Genomic DNA, 21,465 nt, shown 5'->3' on the forward strand with positions numbered 1-21,465 from the left:
CCTTCCTTCCTTCCTTCCCACATTCAGTGGGAGTACCTTCTATTTTCCAGGTGCTAAACTGAGAACTAAGAGTTAGTTCTCGGTTTTACAACAGCCCTATCAGAACTGTATTATTATTATTCTTTCCATCGTACAGATGAGGGAACCAAACATGTAGTGATTAAGGATCATCGCTGGTGGAACCAGGATCCAAACCAAGTCTTACTGATTCCACAATCCACACTTCGCTCATAGTTCCATGCTTCTTCTCTTGTGTTTTACATATTAAACTTACTCTTCTAGAAAACTTTATCTGACCATGAAAAAAGTAACACAACTATAAAACATAATGAAAATAAATTATTGACTCCATTGTGTGGCTTAAAGCTACCTGCAAGCACATAGTCGACATTCGTCATTGTAAAATAACATATTTAACTATGGAGAAAAAGTCTGCACTATGAAAAAGATAAGGAGGCTGAGTAATTTATAAAATGAGGTAAAACTGATAATTTGGAATTAAAATTATATGACTTTACATCTGGCTTAAAATTAATTACAATACAATCTAAAGGAAAATTGTGAAAGGCAGAGTAATGTGAATTTTTATATCTTATAGTATTGCACACAAACATGTATAAAAAGAAAGTGTTTGCTCTGTAGGTGAAGCATTTTCAGGCACGTGCTTGGGTTAATATGGGACAATTCCAGATTTTGCAGTTTAGTGGTAAATAGTTTAAATCTATCAAAATTAAATCTATCAAAATCTATCAAAATTCTTTATTAAAAACCAAGGTTCTCAAAAGCAGATCTTCCATTTCCTTAGTCCTAATACCGATTTACCTTAAAACGGTATTTTCTTAACAAATTCTAAAATTGAAAATTGCCTCAGAATTGATCAGATTGACGTCATCCTTCTGCAGAGGCAATATGGATTTGTATTAGTTCTACATTGCTTCATAACAAATTATCCCGATATCTATTGGCTTAAAAAACAAACATTTGTTATCTCACTGTTTCTGTGAGCCAGGAATTTGGGAATGGCTTAGTTTGGGTAGTTTTTGCTCAGGGTCTCTCACAGGGGTGCAGTCAGGATGCTAGCTGCCTTATAGATTGATGGCTAGAGCAGTCTATTCCTGGAAGGAACAACAGCTTGAGAAACCACAGTAATATCAGGTTTCACAGGAAGCAGAGAGTCAAATGAAAGGGGTTGAATTGAGCCATCATAATTTTTATCCTACCACAGCAGCTCCCTGCTTACTTTTGCTCTGCGGGTCTCCTTCTGCCAGTGGGCACCATCAAAAGCCAGGGTTGCTTCTCCGAAAACACCTCAAGATTCTCTCTCTTCAAAACAACAGGCATCTGAAATTCTCCAGGGCTACATCCCAAGAGCTATGTGGCTCCCAGCTCCCCAACAGGCTGCAGCCTGCCTACCATTTCTCCCTAGGAGGGCAGAGAGCGAAATCGACAAACACGCATAACCCTCACTGAGCCTCAATCAGGCTGCTCTGTGGGTGAAGCAGCTGGGGACCACAGTGGGGGGAAGTGCCTGGCACCTGGCTAGGCTCCCTCCTTCCCTCCTGCACTCACAGCTGGAGAGTCAGACTTGTCCCCACAAATGGAGGGAAAATCTACGAGTGCTGGTGGCTGGCTAGGCTTCATATAGACCCAGCCTCCTTTGTTCACTTAGCCCGAAATCATCCCCCTTCCTGTGACTTTCAACACATGACCTTTCTTAAATGGGAATTGCTTTTGGGTTGGACTGGGTTTTGACTTGACTTTCGCTTTATGCTAGCCAGACAATTTCCTCATAGGTGTATTCTCTGCACACCCTGGGATGGCGTGGGGTCTTTCCAGGACACGTTCCTGCTGACCCGAGTCCAGTAATGGTGTGCAGCCCTGTCTTCTTGCTTCGTTTTCTGAGTATGTCTCTTCCTATGTCCTAAGAGTCAGAGTTCATCTTCCTGTGGTCCTCTGCTGAGGAAGGACTGCCAAATTGAATTTCTTTAACCAACTCCCTTTGCCTCTGGGCCCAGGTCCCTGGTACACTCCTGCAGCTTCTCTGGGCACCTGTCACCACCACCCTTTGCAGACAAGAGTCGGTGCCCTACTGCAGCCCCATGAGAACTGGGAACATAGCCTCTCCAGTGCCCCCAAACAGCCAGACGAGGATGACTTCAGACCTTTTACCCTGAACGTTCTCGGGTACTCCCATAGGCCACACCCTCAGGCTGGGGAGAAAGTGAGGATATTGACAAGACCAGAGATTCAGGGGGCTTATGAGGAGCTTGATTAGCTGGTATCTATGGGGGGCCCGATTAGCTGGTACCCAGGGATTCAGCTGACCTCCCTTCTCCTGGTGGTTTATTTCTCTAGACTTGGGGACATTTCTTGGCACCTGCCCTCTTTTGGCTTCCTCTTGGGTTCTCTAGCAAAGCTGTGGCACCTTGTCCTGTGCCTGATGGCTCTCTTTGCCCCTGAACCCCAGGGCTGCATTGGCAGATGCAATGGTGCACACCAGAGGGCTGTGAGTATTCTAGGAGACTGGCTCAGTGCACAGGAAATGGTGCTGGAGTCAGGGCAGAGTTCTGGTCTTCAGTTCTGGCCTTGACCTCTGGGCCCAGGTCAAGTCACCTTCCATTGCTGGGCATGACTGTTTTGACTAACAAATGAAGAGGTTGGGCAAAATGATGGAATGGCCTAAGAGGGGAGGACAGGGGACAGGCGTGGCCAGGGTAAAGGTCTCGTTTTCCATCTTGCCCTCATCAGTGAGCCTGAGGACGGGCTGTGAAAGGGTGTGTCCTGCGCTGGGGCCTGCAGCCTGGCCTGCAGGGTTTGGTTTCTCTGCTGTAACAGGGTAAAGGGCACCTGGGCCCTCGCTGAGGAGTCTTGCTTGGCAGGGCCTGGAGGGGAGCCGCATGGAGCCGTGCAGACTAACCTGACCTCTGAGCCAGTCTTCACCCCAGGCCCATTCTCCACTCCAGTTTCGCTCTTGGCCTTGCCCACGCCCCTGTCCTAGCTGCCGCGTTGTGAGCTTTCTGGGGACAGGCACCAGGCTGTTCCCATCTGCCCTTCCTCACTCAGGGCTTGTGTGGGTGCCGGACAAGTGTATGTTTGTCAGATAGAATTAGTGACATTTGTGTTGGGAGATTTCTCGATCCTGATTTCTGGGAAACGGCCATTGTAGGTGGTAGATGATGTGCGGCACAGTCATTCCCATGGCTTTGGAAACCAAATGTGTTCAGGCCAGAGCTGGCTTTCTGGCTGATGTGCGGGGTTGCTGCACTGGTCCCAATTTCAGAAAAAATGTTTCATGTTAAACATAGAGAGAGACTGGGTCGGTGACTGCTTGGCACTGTCTGTTTCCATCCTCCGTTTCACACTGGATGGGGCACAGTTTTTGTAGGAGGTTTCTCAGCCCCAAAGTGGTACTTGCTCAACCCTTGAGCTAATAACACCGTGGATTCTCCTGGCGCCTTTCATCCAAGGACCTCCTCACCCTCCAGCGTTACCTGATCCCCACACAGCTCAGAGAGTACGATCACCCCTATTATTAGCTCCACCTCACAGCCATGGACGTTGTGGCTCTGAAATAGGACATTAGTTGGGTCTGGAACTGGAACAGGTCTCCCAGCTTCTGAGATCAGTGTCCTGGGCAGGAGAGCAGCAGGAATTTCTGATGGGTGGAGAGCTAGACTAGGGTTTGCTGGAGCCTGGATTGCTTGGGCTCGTAGCTTAAACACCCCAAAGTGCGAGGAGCAAGTGGTTGCCATGTCACAGTGGTTGGTGGACTGCAGCAAAGCTTCCTTCTCTTCTGTTCTCCAAACTGCGTCTAGCCTTCCTCTAACCAGCAGCAAAGCACAAGCCCCAGGCACCATCCCAGTTCCGTGGGGCATGTCCAGAGATGAACAGTTGAGATGATGAGGAATGTTGCACTGTGCCACGAGGAACAGTGGAAGGAGTGTAGACTCTGGTCTAGAGGAGAGATTTCAGACTGCAGGATGAGATCTAGTCAATGAAAGTTACTGAGAGGCCACTTTCGGCTCAATAAAGATGGAGCAGTGAACAATCAGAACTATGTCAAAAGCAAAAGGGCTCCCATTTGAGGAAGAGAGCTCCCCATCACTTGAGGTGATCAAGCAGAAGCGGATGACTGCTAGACAGAGCTGTCATGGATGGAGGAGATGTGAGGACTTTGCAGTTGATGTGTGGGGTCGCTGTAGGCTGGGCAGCCCCGCCCCACCCTTCTCGCATTGTCTCCAGTGCACGTCCACTAGATGGTTTGGGTTCAGTAGCTTTTTGAGGTTCCAGGAAGAATGTATTGGACTCAGAAGATTTTTCAACATATCGTTGAGGAAGATGAGTGTGGTCTTCGGTCTTCTCTCTCCTCTGTCGATGCTGGAGGGCCACTGGGTATCTGTGAGGATGACCTGGTGTTTTGTTTTGGGCTGCATTGTAAAGTAATGAGCTCCCCATCGCCAGAGGGATGTAAGCCTAGGCTGGAGAACTACTACTGAAGATATTATAGAAGAGACTCCTGATATGTTGAGGAGGCTGAACTAGATGGCTTCTGAGCTCCCTTCCAACCTAGAGACTGCCTGATTCTTTGAATCTCTTCACATAAACCAAGAGGATTCCCATCACCATGATTCCACTTTTCACCCAACCAGGAGAGGAGGTGAAGTTGTTTCTGTTCTTGTCTCCTTAGGTCAGCTGAAGCTGTCGATCGATGCCCAGGACCGGGTTCTGCTTCTCCACAGTGAGTATGGCTGTGTGCCAGGCCTATCAGGAAAGGGATGGGCCACTCAGCTTCCCTCCTGGAGATGGTGTTACCATGGGCCATGGCTTCTTCTCTCATCTTTTTATAGTGTCCTGTTATGTGTCCATCGAAAAGAAGAGGGTATTCACTTGAGACTCTTTCTAGGGATACCTCCCCGGTCCTGCTCCTGATGTGATTGAGTCCACACAGTGGGCCATTCCTCCCCCGCAGGCTAGAACTGTTCCTGGCTCCAGTGAAGCAGGGCCACAGGAGACTTCTCGATCCTCCCTCTCTGATACTTTACTGCCGAGTGACCTTAGGCAAGCTCAGTACCTATCTTGTGGGCTGTTATAAGGATTAAAGGAGTTAATATTTGTAAAACACTTGGGACAGTACCCGGCATGTAGTGAGCTGTATTTTAGTGTTTGTCAAATAAGATAGAAAGCTGTAAATTCCAAAAAAATGATGGAGAAACAGGCCTGAACCAGGCAGAAGGGAGCAGGAAGGCTGGACATTCCGTGCAGGGAGAGCAGCATGTGCAAAGGCCCCGGGGGTCAGAGAGAACATGATGCATTTGAAGAACGGTCTAACATGACTGGGGCACAAACAAGATGGGTGGAGGGGTAACCTGGGGCCAGGTGATCAAGGTCCTCTGGTGCCACACTTTACCTGTCCATTTATCCGTTTGTTCAGCCTTCTATCCACCATACCAATAGTCACCGAGCATCTGTCATGTGCCCCGCTGCCAGGACTCCTCTCTTTGGCCGCAAAGGCCCTGCCTATCTCTCTGGCCTCCCTGTCTCTTGCCACTAAAGACTCTCCTCACCCCCTGTTCTATCCAGTTACGTGTACCTCCTGCCCCTTGAAGGCATCACGCTTGCTCATGCCTCCGTGCCTGTGCACCCTCTGGTCCTTGTGTCTGGAATAGTTTGCCTTCTTTTTGAAGTCCTTTTGAAAAATAAGTCTCCCTCCCTCTGATTTTACAAGAACCATGCCTGCCTTCATCATTAAGACTCAGGACGGAAGGCTCATTTTGCCTCATGTTTTTCCTTCTAGGAATCACCCCCTGACCTACCTGCCTAGGCTGTTTGTTGATTCTTCCTCCGTGTCTTCATCACAGCCCTGACTACACTGTGTCACCCTGATCTGTCCGGGGTCTTTTCTTCCCCACTAGAACAGGAGTGCATCCCCTGAGAGCCAGGGAGACCCTGGGCTCATCAGGCCTGGATCCTGCCCTCAGAGACCACGCCCTCAAGGGGAAGCACGTGCCAGGAACAGTAACTAGGATACCAGGCAGCTAGACCAGCAGGCGCCTGAGGTCCTGTGGTCCTGGCCTTGGGGGGCCCAAGGTGAAGTTCCCAAGGACCAACAGAGCGGGGTTCTTTGCCCGCCAGAGCCTGACTCCAGCTGTGCAAACAGTTTTTGCAAAATGCATGTTGGCCTCCACCACTCCATTTGTCCTGCACAGTTTTCTTTGGCTTCGCCCCAGTCTGAGGACTTCATCCCATCCAGCCTGTTCCTCTCTCTCCTTTGCTTTCCCGGCCTTACGACACAGACTACAGGAGCTCCATCGAAGCCAAACCCCAGGGCTCTATAAAACTACACATGAAAGAAAATAGAAAAGAGGCTCAGTTTCTGTAAGGTCTGCTGTCTGATTTCTGCAGACTTCAGGCAAATGGGCCACGCTTGCCTTCATGACCAGACCTGCAGCCCACCCCCACCTATCCCTTGCCTTTATTTATCATTCTTTTCTTTAACCACACTTTGTTGAGCAGTTATTTGTTTGCCAGGCTGTCTACTAATCACTTTCGACACATTATCTCATTTAATTAGCACAAGTACCCTGCGAAGTGGATGTTATTATCACAAATCCATTTTAAAAATTGCAAATTCAGTCTCAGAGAGGCAAAGGGACTTGCTCTGGCTCGTGTGGCCAGTTAGTGTAGGGGTGGGATTCATGCTTGTGTCTGTCTACCTCTGGACACAAGCTTTTTGCCTCCTGTGCTATACTGTTTGTCAGTGACAGCACAGGTTACTGTGCAGGGTACGTTCTCTGGCCTGGCCCTTCCATTCCCAGGAGATAATCTTGTGTGATGGAAAGAACACTGGCCTGGGAGTCAATGGACATGGATCAAAACCCAGCTCTGTCAATCCATTGCTCTGTGACTTTGGATGAGTTTCTTACTGTCTTTGGGCCCCCCTCATAACCTCATCTTCCTCGTTAAATGAGGGGTCAGACTCAATAAATTTTATGTTCTCTTACAGCTGTTAAGATTCAGGGGATTGACTATACCTTATGATGCCTTGGCGAGGGTGCTGCCTGAGTGTGGGAGATGGTGGGAGTGGACTAGACCAGAGAGGGGTTAATATCCAATGGTGCTTATGCAGATTAAAGGCCTGGTAATAATCTTTCCCACCCGCCGACCCCAACATTTTAATTCTCTGTTTAGTCATAGAATGCAAAGGCCTGATGAGCAAACACCCCGGCATCTGTGATCCCTACGTGAAGGTAGATGATGAACTGGAGGTGGGGGTGGGTATGGGTGGGGTGGGTTGGGATGAGGGGCCATGTCACTGAACTGAGAGTCCCAAGATCCTAGCAATCTGTCGGCCTGAGGCCATTTCCGGTGATAGTGACCACCTCATCCTTTGGCCAGTAGTTACTTATTAGGCCCAGGGATGAGGCCCTGAGCTAGGATAGACCCCTTCTTTTAGCCTGGCTTGGTCTTTAGGAATCTTACGGATGATGTTGGTCATCCACATAGGTGAGCATCATGAGTGTGTGGATGGTGTAAATCCGCAGATAATCCCAGTTCCTCTCATGACAAACAATACCTTCACCCCTCTCCTCCCCCAAACTAGAGGCAGGACGTCCAGGTTTGAGTGGCAGAGTAGAGGAGTGTCCCTGAGGACTGGAAGATCCGGCGGAGGCCCCCTGGATCAGGCGCCTACCTCCAGCCAGAACCAAAGGCCAGGCATGCAGAGTGTGGCAGTCGGGTTGCCAGGCCCTGATGCATCCCCCTTCCCAAAGCCCCCGGGCTGTCGGAGGTCCCTGTGGGCAAGGACTTGGTCAGAGCAGGGTGGGAGCCTGAGGCAGGGGACAAATGCACTAGGGTGAGAGCATGGATTGGGGGCCTTGGCAGAGGCTGACCTAGAGCCTCTTGTGAAGGGAGCACTCAGCAGCTGCTGGGAACTTAGAAGAGAGGAGACCTGTGCTTTGCGAGTAACCTCTGTGCTTGGAGGAAGAATAGAGATGGTCAGGTTGTACCCATCTCTGGCTCAGCCGGTGACTACCTTCTTGGTCCTACCTACTAAGGGGCCCTGTCCTGGCATCTGACTCCAACGCCTCTGGCCTGGGGCTTCTCCTTCTTTCCCAGCATCTGACTAAGGACTCCACCCTGTCCTGTGCAGAGACTGGTGTGAAGGACACCCGGAAAGACTTCAACTTAGAGATGAGCAGAGTCAGCCTCTGGGCTTATTTAACAACCTAGCCACGAGTAATCATCTAAATGCTTACTCTTCTCCAATTCAAGATTTCTTTGATCCCTGAAGATAATCGACTACACCATCAGAAGACGCAGACCATTCCAAACTGCAGAGACCCAGTCTTCCACGAGCACTTCTTCTTGTAAGTCTGGTGCCAGAGGAGAGGGAAGGAGTGTTTATCTGGAAACAGCTCTGTTTGCCAAATCTAGTAACTAGATCTAAGCAGAAAAACAGTGACTTCTAAAGGATGTCTTTGTTTTCTCATTCACTTGTGTCCTTGCATCCCTGGCACCCTTCCCAGTGGTGAGGTCCACAGAGATAAGGTCTCACTTGGCTGGTTCTCATAACTGAAGTGCCCAGCCTGAGGCTGGCAGCCCCTGAGCAGTAGGCAATTTCCCACTGTGCCTCAGGCCAAGCAATCTCTAGCTGAAGGAATTTCCAAGCTGAGGAATGTTTTGCCTCCCTGCCTGTCTCTCACCCCCGTTTAAATACTTGCTAACCTCTCTGAGTCCTGGCTTTTTTATTTGTAAAATGTGGCTAATAATAGTGCCAACCCGGGAGAGCTGAGGTGTAAATGAGACACCTAATGTCAGCTGTTGTTGTTGTTATTATTATTACTATTTCTTTCCTCCATCCCTGAACTCTGGAGCCAGTGCGAAGGTAATGGACATTTTATATTTTGCCATTAGTGAAAATTTTTATTTTGTTGTTTTTCAAACTATACAAGGCAATAATGGAAAATACAGATAAGCAAAGAGAAGAAAAAACACCTTTAGCCCTACTACTCACTGATATGCCTTGGTTTATTTCTTTTCAGATCTCTGAATTTGTGTGTGTGTGTGTGTGTGTGTGTGTGTGTAGAAAAATGGAATTATTATATAAAGTTGTACGGTAACCTCCCTTTTGTCCTTAACAACATAATGTGTACTCTTTTATGTGTCAATACTCACCTCCCATGCTATTTGTGCTTGAGTTTTTTAACCACCTCCTTATGGTTGGATGTATAGGTTATTTCCAAATTTCGTAATTATGTCAGACACTGTGGGTCTGGCCTAGCGCTTGGCCCTATAAACACTCCGACCATCTGGTTTGCTTTGCAGTCCTGTCCAAGAAGAAGATGAACAGAAACGCCTCCTGGTCACTGTGTGGAACAGGGCAGGTGACTCCAGGTGAGCGGAGCTGCTGAGCAGGAGGAGAGATCATGCTCTGGGCCTGTGGGTGGCAGTCAGGCGGCCAGCACATAGCACAACCATGAGCGGCAGTGGCAATGCTAAGTTTGCTACTCCCTGAGACCCTGTTACTCTTGATGATGCCAAGGATTGTGTTATCAAGGAGCATTTGTTGAGCAAGACGCTGCGTTGGCCACGGGGATGCCAACCAGCGTGCATGTGAGTTCTGCTCTCATGGCACCTACTTTCAGGAAGGGACACCAGACGCTGCTGGGAGACAAATTACAGTAACAACGCACGTAGGCTCAGTCCCATAGGAGTAGAAACGCCATGAAAAGTGGGCCCACTTCTCTCTTAATCACCACCGTACCCAGTGCCTAACGCAGAGATGTTTAGCGAGTATTGGTTCAATGAATACAAGAACGAAAATGAGTAACAGGGCAGCACACATGTAAGAGGGAACGTTCCTTGTTGGCTAAGGTAATCAAGGAAGCCTTCATGCAGAAAGGAGGATTTTGAACTTGGGGCGGAGATCGAGAATAAGACAAGGAGAGAAGGTTAGAAAGGACATTCCAGGCAGTGCATAGTATGAGCACAGGCGAGGGAGCAGGAATAGTCCTGGTGGGCTCAGACTGCCATAAGGAGACCAGTATAGGAGGTGCGGAAGTTTTGTGTGGGAGAATCCAAATGGCCTGATCTTGCAGGCAGCCCAGACACAGGAGGCCAGCTGTGGTCATTACTAATGGCATTTAACACAGGGCAGGGGAGGAGAGCTAGGCAGGTGAGGGCGAGGATTAGCTAGCTGCTAAGGAAAGGGGGTAAAAGCACTTGACTGATGGCCATGGCACTTGACTATGAGCAGCAGGGGCTCATTTACCTGGTGTAGCTCAAGAAATGTGAGAGACTCTGTGGCCGTTAATATTTGTCAAGCAATCATCGAGCCAAATAGTGACTGAAAAAGGGTCTAGGTAAACGAAAATCGGCTCAACTCACTAGTTTAGACCTAGAGAATATTTTTGGGTTGAATGCTTTTTAATACCCTAAATTTTATAGCTACTATGCTTTTTAAAGTTGAGCCTTATTCAACTTTCATAATGAAGGATTTGTCTTTTAATAGAGCATCTACTTTTTATAATGGAATGGTGCTTATAGTTCTGTAAACCTCACTGATTGAGCTGCCATTTCCCGGGTGCCAGTGCGGCAACGTCATTGTAAGTGCTGGGGACACATAGGGTCAATGAGAGACTGTCCTCCTCTTGCTAGGATCACTGATAGAGACTTGGGGGTATGGGTGAGGAGGAGGATGTCACGTTGATAATTGGAGCAACAATTTACCTGGTGTTGACACAAGCCAGGTGTTAACAGTGGATTATCTCATTTAATTCTTAAAACAGCTCTGAGAGGAGTATGTTTTTGTCTTAAGTTTTTAAAAAAAGAAGACTGAAGCTAAGAAAGGAGTAACTTGCCCAAGGTCACACAGCTAGTGAAGAGTAGAGCCGGAAAGGGAACCCAGGCAGTTCGACCCCAGAGTCCCCACTCTCAAAACTGTATTGCCTCCTGGATGTGCAAGTAAAAAGACAGAAGAAAGAACCAGTAGAGTGTAGAAGGCAGGGCAGGGCAGAAGTGGGGAGGGATCTGCAAACTTACTGATGTTGCTGGAGGGTCAAGTATGAAGTAGGGACTGGCTAGGGATAAGATAAAGAAGTTGGTATAAGCCCAGTCTGATTATTCTGTAGGTTTTCTTTGGACTGTGGGTTTTCTTCTAAGGGCCAATGGTTGTCAGTCCTGGGTATGCATTAGAATCATCCAGGGTGCTTGGAAGGAACACAGGTTCCCAGGTGCCATATCCGAATCTTCACGGGCAGGGCCTAGGAATCTGCATTTACACAATTCTCGGGGTGAACCTCATGGAGCCAGCTAGTGTTTGGGAATTTGGCAATGGGGAGATGCTGAAGGGTGTTGAGTAAGAACATGACAGACGTGTATTCTAGATCTATCATTCTGTTAGGTCTTTGAAACGTTGGGGAGGAGCTAGGAGACTCTTGGTGATCTGTGAGAAAGATGATTTAGGGTTAGAGAAAAGGGAAAGAGACCCAGGACATATTCAGGAGATTCGATCAAAAGTACTGAGCAGTAATTTAGCTGTGAGAGCAGTGGGAGAAGTCGAGGATAACTCCTGGGATTAGATGGTGTCCCTTACAAAGCCACAGTGTCTTGGAGGGGAGGAGAAACCAGCTCTGGATACTGCGAGATGGAGCTACCTGGAAAACAGCCAGGGGCGAACTGTGAGGAGATCTGTCTTTGTTGACCTGGAGCTCAGGGGAGAGAGAGGTCTGTGGGAACCATGACCGCCAAGGCAGTGGGTGAAATTCTGAGCAGGTAAGACTGCCCAGGAACACAGCAGGTGCCAAGGACTAAGGGTCAGAATCTTCTTGTCTTGAAGGGAAAGCTCTGAAGGAGCCAGAGGAGAGTGTCAGAGAAACAGCTGGCCAGCCTGCTGGGTGGAGACAAGGAGTGGAGCAGGTGCTGTAGGCAGACACCAAACTGGGAGCTTCCACTTGCCCCGCTGTGATCGCCCTTCTGCTAGACCAGAGCAAGCTGAGAGAGCTGCTGGAGGAGAAGCCAACAATGCAGTTCAAGGTTTTTGGGAAAGAAAGTGAAGCCAGGGAGAATGAGTCAGCGCCCCGCGAGGCCGTGTGACAGAGGCAGTGAGTGTCTCCACTTGTTGCCTATTTTGGGAAAGTGAGATTCCTTATTAAACAAAACACAGCCGAACTCGTGGTCACAGTCCCAACCGAAAGCTCCAGAGGGACAGAGCAGGCTTAGACAGGCCTACTTTCAGAACAGAGGGCCCTGTCTAAGCTGCCAGCACCATAGAGACCAGCTCAGCCGGTGAGAGACGCAGTATTGATCCATCATCTCTGACCGAACTGAGCTGAGCTGAAGGAGGCAGACAGAGAGATTGCAGGGAACTTCTGTCTTGCTCAATGCTTTCAAATCAAATTGTGTTTCTCTGACGGATGGACATTCAACTTATTCACATGAAAGACAATTAGGGAAGGAAGGAAACAAACATTTATTGAACTCTTCTTTATGCCAAGCACTTTACATACATTATCTCATTTAATTCTCATAACAACTCTGAGAGGTAGGAATTATTATTGTCCCTCTCTTCAGAGAAGAGGAAACTGAAGCTCACGAAAGCCCAGGAACTTGCCTGAGCTTATATAAAAGCTCATATTTATTAAGCACTTACTGTCCACTATGTGTAGGCATTAAGCATATTTCATTCACTATCTAATTTAATCCTCATGAAACTATATAAAGTAGGAATTACTATTGTCGCTCTTTTACAGGTGAGGAAACAGAGGCACAGAGAGGTTAAGTAACTTGCCCATGGTAACACAGCAGGACACAGTGGAAACTAGATGCAAATCAAGGCAGTCTGGCACCAAAGTCGCATACTTGTAATCACATCACAGTACACTTGACCATCTCATACGGGTGAGAAATGACTCCAAACCATATTCTTTCTGTGTCAGTACACGTGTTCCTCAGGCCTCAGACTACTTCCCAGAGCATTTCTAATGTAGTTTTATATAAGTCATCCAGCTGAATATGTGGCATTTACATTTTGAAACTGATGGGAGATAGAAAGGAAGAATCTGTTTCATGAATTCTCTTGACCCTTTCAGTGATGGCTATAAACTTGTATTAGGAAAGCAAGATGATCTGCAAAGAAGTTCTGGGGAAGGGCTGGATCATTTCAACTCGTCATGGTGATCATGGTAGGAGCTGAGGAGAACTGGGCTCAGAGCAGTTGATTTTGGCTTAGCTCTGACTCTCTGTGAGACCATCAATAAGTCCCTTCCCTGCGCTGGGCCTCAGTTTCCTCATCTGTAAAATGCACTGACCTCTAAGGTTACTTTCAGCTTTAAGATTCTATAGTTGTTAAGAAATTATAGACATTTTCAAACGTATGGAAAGGTAGCAAATGTATAATAAACCCTCATATACTTGTAGTCTAGCTTAATCAATTATCAATATTTGGCCAATCTTATTTCATCTATGTCCCCACCCACTTTCCCCTTCCTCAGCGGATTATTTTTAAGAAAATCCCAGACATCATCTCATCTCATCTCATCTCATCTCTATATCTCTATAAAAGATGGCTTAAAAAAACAACCACAATGCCATTATCACATTTAAAAATTAACAGTAATTCCTTAATATCACTGACTATGGAACCGAGCTATTTAAAAGTTTCGTCTGATAATATGGCGAAAGCTAAACTGAAGCTTCTGGTGTCAGTCATAGTGTTTTCAGAACTTGTGGCCAGAGAACAATCTTAGAATTATAATGTTATGCACCAAGTTAAAAAACAACAACCACAACACACACATAATGTGCTGACAGTACCTACATTTGTGGAGCATCTGCTTGCTACGTGTCACACACTGTCCTGGGTATTCTCAGTGTACCGCTCTCTCTCTCATAACCAAGTAGAGTGCCGTAACGTTAGAAAGTTTGTGACTAGAGATGGCAACTGAACCTAAGGAAAGAAAAACTGAGTGGAAAAATGCGTTCAATTTATTTTAAGCCGTCAAATTAAAAATAAATGGCGATAAAATGCAGTAACCCTGGAACAGGAATGGTTTAAAGTCCCTGAGAGAGAGAATTAAAGGGCATTCCCTCAAAATAATGCCTTTTCTTTTTGCACTGTGTCTCCTGCTTTATGCTTAAAAGTAAAGTGAGCCTAGTACTGTTCCCCATGAAGCCTTACCTCTGAGCCTTTGTACTGGCTGTTCCCCCTGCTTGAAATGCTCTTCCTCTCGTTCTCTCTGGCTTAACTCTTCAGGCCTTCCTCAAGCACTTTGGCCCTACGCTACCTCTTGCTTCCCTGAGCTTTCAGCATTTGTTGCCTGCACTGTTCATCTGTCAATCTCACCCTGTCTAGTGACATCGCCTGTATTGCTGTCTCGAACTGCTATTTAAATTCCTGCATGTTTATCTTGTTTCCTTAATGCTGGGCTCCTTGCCCAGTGCCTGCCAACCATGGGCATGATGGATTCATCCATTTGTCAAGCCTTCACTGAGTGCACCAAGCCCTGAGCTCAGGTTTCGGCATTCAGAAGTAACCAAGGCTTAGCCCCTGAGGCTTTGTGCCTAGCGAAATTTCAGGCATTCCCCAGGGTGAGTGCAGTTTCCAAGTTTATAAGCTGACTGGTATATTGCCGGGTACTCAGGTTGCATGTAAAAGAAGTCTTTCTTCCTCCAAAGGTTTTTCAAAGGCAGGCTCAAGAAGTAGCTAACTGAAGAACACTTAGAGAGAGGGTCTTTATTACGGATTGTGACGATTTACTCTGCCTGAATTACCTTAAAGTCATTGGAGGTCCCTTAGCAGGAGGCGAAGCTCACAGGAGGCTATTAACCATTTAGCATTCTCTAAGCACTGGGAAATGAAAATTCTACTTACTGAGGAGCAAAGAGAGGCAGCTTTTATTACAGCTAAAGCATTGTGCCTGGAGATTTAGAAAGTTACAGCCATACCGAGTGTAGAAGAAAAGCATGTAGCCGGGCAGTGCGGGCACCTGGATCCCAGCTGGCTCTCTCTTGAATGTGTTGACAGCAATTAAATCGGCAATGAGGACTTTGGCAGTGTCTTGACAATGGCATCTCATATCAGTGTCTGCGCTCCTGATGGTTCTTGTGACTGCCCCTTTCCGTTAGTGCTGACTTGGCTACTTGCCAGGAGGGAAGAGTATATGTTTTTGCAGTGGGCTGGGGAGGTGGACATGGAAGGGTCGCTTTACTGGGGTGACCACACTGTCCTCTGGGTGGATTATTAATATGGCCTTGTATGATGAGAGTGGAGTGGGGAGTAGGTAGAGCCCAGGCTGTAGGAAATGCGGGGTGGGGGGCGGGGCGGGGGGCTAGAGAGAGAGAGAGAGAGAGAGAGAGAGAGAGCGTGAGCAGGGAGAGGAGCAGAGTGAGAGTGGCTGGTGGGACCCTGCCAAGTGCAGAGTGTTCGTCTGCAGGGCAGGCACACCTGTTCTGAGGACCAGGCCCCAACATTCTGCATCCTCACCCCTCACTTGGCTTGGCTGCTCTTAAGAAGCCGGTTTTGTTTTGCTTAGGACTATCAGGTGGTGAGCTGCCACCCTTTCCGGAGAATCCAAACAATATGTATTTATAGAGGCCTTCTAGACCGCTGGTCCTTGACTGGGGCAGGCATGGGCGGGTGCCTTCTCCAGATTCACAAGCCTGGACTCTGCCCTGGACCTGCTGCGTCTGGATCCCTGGGAGCAGGCTCTGGGGCACAGGACTTGGACAGGCTTTTCAGGGGGATGCTGTGGTACACTCCTGGCTGGAGCTGTGGGCCTTGCTCAGGCCCCCTTAGGCCGGGTACCAGGGAGGCACATCTCCAGGGAGTTCACTACCTATCCAGGAGCTCATTTCATCTTTGGCTCTGATATTGTGCTTTCCACAGAACGTGCCAGATTTATGTGGGTCCCTCAGGTATTGAAGTCAACCATCAAGGTTATGCTCCAGTCTAAATATCCCTGTTGTTTCTTGATTAACAGTAAACCAACTCTGACAGGGTCTGAGTTGGGGATGTGCTAAGAGAGAAGAGAAAAAAAAGCACCTCTATCTAGTGTTAGTATAGAGAAAAATGTGGTGGAACAGAAATACTTTCAAATATATTTACACTGTTTTTCTTCTCCTGATTACAAAAGTACTGCTTGTTCCCTATGAAAATTTGAAAACACTGAAAACCTGAAGAAAAAACAAAACCCTCTCTAATCCTGCCTACCAGATACAACCATTCTTAATATTTTTGTGGGTGTCTCTCTCATGAACAACCATTGCGAATATTTTTGTGGGAGTCTTTCTCATTATGCTACAGATTTATAAATTCCCTTTTCTCTCACAGTAGGGAGAATATCTTTTGCATTTTATTAATATTGATCTGTGCCATCATTATTGAAAGCTGCCAAGTATCACTCAGTCCCTGACTTTGGGACAGTGGGACAGTCTTCAGGAACTTTGAATTACTCTTAGCCAAAAAGGACCTGACTGAACTCTCAGCCCGTGGCCACAGTGTGACATCCCTGCAAGGCCTGACCCTGGTTTATGGCTACTTGTCCAGCTGGACCCCCAGGTCAGATTGGTCTCAGAGACTTTTGTGTTGGTTTGAACTTTGATCTGAAACTGTCCAAGGACTGCCAGGTCCTGCCTGGACTTTAGATAGAGCTTCTTGAGCTTGAGGTCCTATAACTTTCCTCCGTGACTGAGCATCACCAGCTGATGTGAGAGCTGAAGTTCCCTCTGGGGACCAGCTCTTCAGATCTGCCTGGATCTGGGCTTCTGTGGGTGATGGAGGGAGTGCTGCCTCATGACCTAGGACACCTGGGTTTCCCATGAGACTCTGCTACTTACGAGTCCGGTTACCTTGGGAGGGGACCAACTCTAAGCCTCAGTTTTTTCCTCTGTGGAATAGAGAAATAATTCCTTTTCAGCCTGACAATTGGAAAGATCAAATGAGATGAGGCACATAAAAGCACTTTGTAAACCACAGTGCATCGAGCAAACCGATGTTACACTTGATAATCGACTCCTCAATAATGACCAGTGAAATGGTGCTGACTCAGGCCTCTTGCTCTCCCAGACAGAGTGGACTCATTGGCTGCATGAGTTTTGGGGTGAAGTCCCTCCTGACTCCGGACAAGGTAGGTCCTGAGGAAGCTTCTGGGAGGGTCATCCCACCTAGGCCAGGGCTGGTATAGGTGGGGCCTTTGTCTGGAAGCCCTCGGGTGGCATTTCTGTCTGTGAGATGGTGCTCCACTGAGACAAGTGCCATGTGGCCTGAATAGCACTGTATTTATCACCTATGTGACCAAGGGGTTGGGTTCCTTTCTTGGTTCGATCTTGTCAGAGAGCAGTTGTTCGGCAGCCCTAAGTCCTCCCAGGAGGCTCTGGGTCTGGAGTCTGCTGTTAAAGACACTGCCAGGTCCCTTGGAGTTCAGAGCACTCCTGGGCCTGCCCTCAGGAGGAGGGCCAGGCGCTTCCTATGGTCTGTTCCAGTGGTCATCATCGTCTGCCAGGCCTCGTGTTTCAGGGCCTAGCAGGTGCATAGCGGGTGGACTGAGCATCCTCTGTGGAGCTTTCTTTCCAGTTAGCTGGGGACTCTTTGGGGTCTAGAGACACCATCCTTTCTACTCTGCATTGCACCTGAAGGCTTTTGAGCAGGGAAGGGACGTATTCTTTTTGCACATCCTTGGGGATGTCCTAGTGACCTGCTGCATGGTGTTGCCAGGTGGCCCTGGAAGTGAAGTCTGGGGTAGGTGGCTGAGGACCTCTTATCCTGCATGAGGGTCTCAAATGTCTTGACTGCAGCCTCAGCTTTATTCCTTCCTGGGAGAAGATGTTCCCCTCTGCCGACTGCTCAGGAGCCTCGGGCTGCCCTCACTCCTTTCTGTCAACATTTATCTGGCTCCTTCTGTATACCAGGCACAGGGCTGGGCACATAAAAGAGTTTGTGTACAGTCTAGTGGGGGAGGCAGCCATGCAAATAGACTATTCTCTGGAGATAAGAAGCTGTGAGAATTTGACAGAAAGGCAGACCAGCTCTGCCAGGAGTATCAGGGAAGGCTTCCTGGAGGTTCAGGCATGGCAATGCCCTTTGGGGCAGGGAGGCTGGAACGTCTGTCTCTGCAGAGATGCTGCTTCTGAGGGAGTCTTTCCAAGTTGCTGCTTTTTTGTGGGGGATTGGTGGCTGCCTGACTTGTGCTCTCTGCCTCCTTTGAGCCTATCACTTCTCTTGTGACAGGAGATCAGCGGCTGGTACTACCTTCTGGGGAAGGCCCTGGGTCGGACCAAGCACCTGAAGGTGGCCCGGCGGCGAATGCAGCCCCTGAGAGGTAGGTGCATACCACCTTTGGCTTCTGCCCAGACACACTGTCCCCCTACGGCTTCTCCCATCCCTCCCTTCCCGGGTAATAGCATCAATCCCTGTGTTTTGTGACACGCTTCACCCCAAGCTGCAACCAGACCGTGGGTCCAGGGACTTCTCATGAATGCCTGCTAGAATGTAACCTGCAGGCAGCCTCTTGCTCACAACACCTTTATCTGGTGGGACTTTTCTTGGAGAGAGTTATGGGACTGACCCTATGTGGTTTAGCTTCCCCTACCCCTAGCTCATGGAGGGCTGGGTTTCAGGAGCTTCCTACGTGGCCTCTTCCCAGGATCAGTGGTCTCAGGATCCCTTTGGGCCTCCTTGCTGACCTTGGGCTGCCTGCCTCTGTGGACAGTTCTGAGGCTCAGCACTTGGATTTCATGCCCCAACAATTCTGTCCTTCCCACATGCAGTGCTGGCTCTTGAGCCCTTTGCCCGGCCTAAGCTCAGGCATCCCCACATTCTGGGGCCCAGGAGTGACCTGGGCAGCTACATGGGCCTGGTACCCTGGCCTCATCCTCTGGGTGATCTGTGGAAAGGACTCTTATCTGCCAGCAGAAACTTTTTGATGCTGCTCTGTCACCTTCTAGACTCGCGGCTGAGAATGCCAGGAGATGGGGACACTGAGAATGGGGAGAAGCTCAAGGTAGGTGGGACCAGCCTGGGCAGGACTCACGGGACCTGAGCGCTGCCGTGGACTCCGACCTGCTCCGGGTTAGTTCCTTGGCCTAGGAGGCCCCTAAACAGGGCAGCATTCGGTGCCTGAGATTCACATTCACTTGATGCTTGGAAACTCAGCAAGTCATGCATTTGTAGGGGATTATTTCTTGTGCTTTTCTAGGGTTACTCATGCTTGAGGCAGAGGTGGGGAGATCTAGATCCTGAACCTGGAAATGGAGGAGTCCGGATCTTTCTAACTTTTGATCTCTTGAAGCTGAGTCCTCCCTTTCCCACAAGTTCCCTCAGATTCCTTGCTTCCTCCGGCATTGTGGTCAAATCAGCCTCTCAGCTTAGGCCCACATGATATTAGGGAGCGGCCTTGAGTCTGAACCTGAGACCGATGGTTCTAACTCCATCAGGGCTTTGCGTCTAGGGAGGAACTTCACATAGGGATTGGAGAATTTCCCAAAATTCATTCCATCTCTTTGCAGGACACCGAAGGTGATCCATGATTTTCTCTAGCAACTAAGAGAAGGAAAAACAAACTCCCAGAGATTGAGCAGCCCCTTTGTGCCAGGCGCTGTAGTTACTGAGTTTAATCCTCACTGTCACCTCTGAGGTGGTCGTTACTTTCCAATCTCGTAGACAAGGGGGACACGTAAGGTTCAGAGATGTTAGGCCACTGTCTGTGGCCACACAGCCAGCAAGTGGTGGAGGCAGGATGTGAAGCAAGGTCTGGCCGTCTCCTGAGTGCACTGTGCCACACCACTTTCTGAGTGTGGCTTAGTTGGGAAGATGTGACAGTGATATATATAGTTGTATTATAATCTACAAAACACTTTCCCTTTCATTTACTCCACTCATTCCCTCACTCATTCATTCTTTAAGTATTTATTGAATATCTACATGGGCCAGGCCTTATGCTGGGTGCTGGGATACAACTGTGAACAAATCAAAGTCCCTGCCCTCCTGGAGGGTACAGTCTAGAGCCACGCAGTCCAATGAGGTAGCCACTGGCCACCTGTGGTTATCAAGTGTGGCTAGTATGACTGAGGTCTTAAACATTTATTTAGTTTTAATTAATTTAAATTTACCTTACACATGTGTCTAGTTGCTACTATATTGCATAGCATGGTATATTAGAGTAACTTGCCAGTTACTGTTTTCTGTGGCTTCATTAGGAGTTTAAACTGTCTTCTAGCTTTAGCTGGGGAGCTGCAAAAACCCTCCTTCCTTTCTCTGTACTTGCTGAGGACAGAGGACAGCGAGCAGGGAGCCCAGCTGGTGATTTGTGGGAATTACAGGGAGAGCAACACCACAGGTTTCTCCGTGGCTTGGGAAATTCCTGCTTTTGCACACAGGTCCTCGGTGCAGGGGGCATTGTTGTGAGGCACATTTGATTTTTCCCGGGCTTACACACTTAGAGCTGTCCACAGCACTCAGCCAAGTGGCGGTGATTGTCAGAGGCTTGGTTGGGGCAGGGGGAGAACCCCCAGAGGTCACCTGTTCAACTCGCCCATCGTGCAGATGGGGAGATGGAGGCCCAGAACCTGGGTGACCTGCCCACAGTCATGGCATCCAGAGCTGGGCTGGACCAAGGGACATTCTCTGTCCTCAAAGATGTGGGTGGGCGTGTTTCTCCAGGGGCTCTGAGGTGGGTGTAAGGGGGCCTGGGCTCCCTAGCTACTGCTGTCCGAGGCAGGGGACAAGAATGGGATTCTGGTTTCAGCTCCATCCTACCCTGCTGTGTGACCTAACAGCTCTAGGCCCCCGCCTCTCCATGGGTAAAACGAGGAGGCTGGGTCATCCTTTTCCGACTTGTCTTTAGTTATCATCAGATCCTAAAGCAGCCCACTAACATGAGTGAGGAAACTGACTTTTAAGTCGCTACTGAGAGTGGCAGGCAGGTCCTCAGAATTCAAATGTTTCACGTTCCCTGTCATGAGGTAGGATGTCTGTGGGTACAACCCCGCAAGGAGTCCTTGGATTCTTTAGGCTGGGTTGGTCCCCTGGATTTACTATGGGGACCCTGGGATTTGCAGGGGGAGGCGGTGTTGTTATAGAGTGGGCTGTGTTTTCTGCCGGGTTCTCCTCTGGCCAGGGGTGTTTGTGAGAACATTGGAATCACAAAGTGGCCCGTGGCGGAGAATGCAGCCAGAACAAAGGCGCCCTCTCCCCGCCAGGCCCGGGGAATACTAACTAGTTGACAAGAATTTTAATATAAAACTCTCCCTCTTCCTTGTCATTCTGAGGTTTCAGGAAGCCTTCGGGCTTATCGTGCAGAGGCACACAGCACAGACAGGGCTTGGGGAGGTGAGAGGTGATTTCCTGCCATTCTTCTGCGGGGCGGGCTTCCCAGGGCGGTCATGCCAGGCTGACGGGGCGCAGTGCGGGCTCCCACTGCTGGGGGGGAGAGCTGGGTTTTCATGGGGCGGCAGCTAAGGCAGGACCCGCAG

At 48.8% G+C, this 21,465-nt stretch overlaps 1 protein-coding gene across 1 annotated transcript in view; it reads left to right on the forward strand.

The window, feature by feature from the left end:
- The window catches only part of RGS3 (regulator of G protein signaling 3), a 118,845-nt gene that overhangs the window by 8,094 nt on the left and 89,286 nt on the right, over positions 1-21,465 (forward strand). Inside the window, exons 2-8 of the mRNA XM_011360919.1 lie at positions 4,688-4,738; positions 7,189-7,247; positions 8,272-8,366; positions 9,325-9,393; positions 17,063-17,123; positions 18,224-18,314; positions 18,940-18,995. Of these exons, the coding sequence (XP_011359221.1) occupies positions 4,688-4,738; positions 7,189-7,247; positions 8,272-8,366; positions 9,325-9,393; positions 17,063-17,123; positions 18,224-18,314; positions 18,940-18,995 (482 nt within the window). The remainder of the gene's footprint in view (positions 1-4,687; positions 4,739-7,188; positions 7,248-8,271; positions 8,367-9,324; positions 9,394-17,062; positions 17,124-18,223; positions 18,315-18,939; positions 18,996-21,465) is intronic.

This window comes from Pteropus vampyrus, unplaced genomic scaffold (assembly GCF_000151845.1).
Source record: "Pteropus vampyrus isolate Shadow unplaced genomic scaffold, Pvam_2.0 Scaffold61, whole genome shotgun sequence".
NCBI classification, from domain to species: Eukaryota; Metazoa; Chordata; class Mammalia; order Chiroptera; family Pteropodidae; genus Pteropus; species Pteropus vampyrus.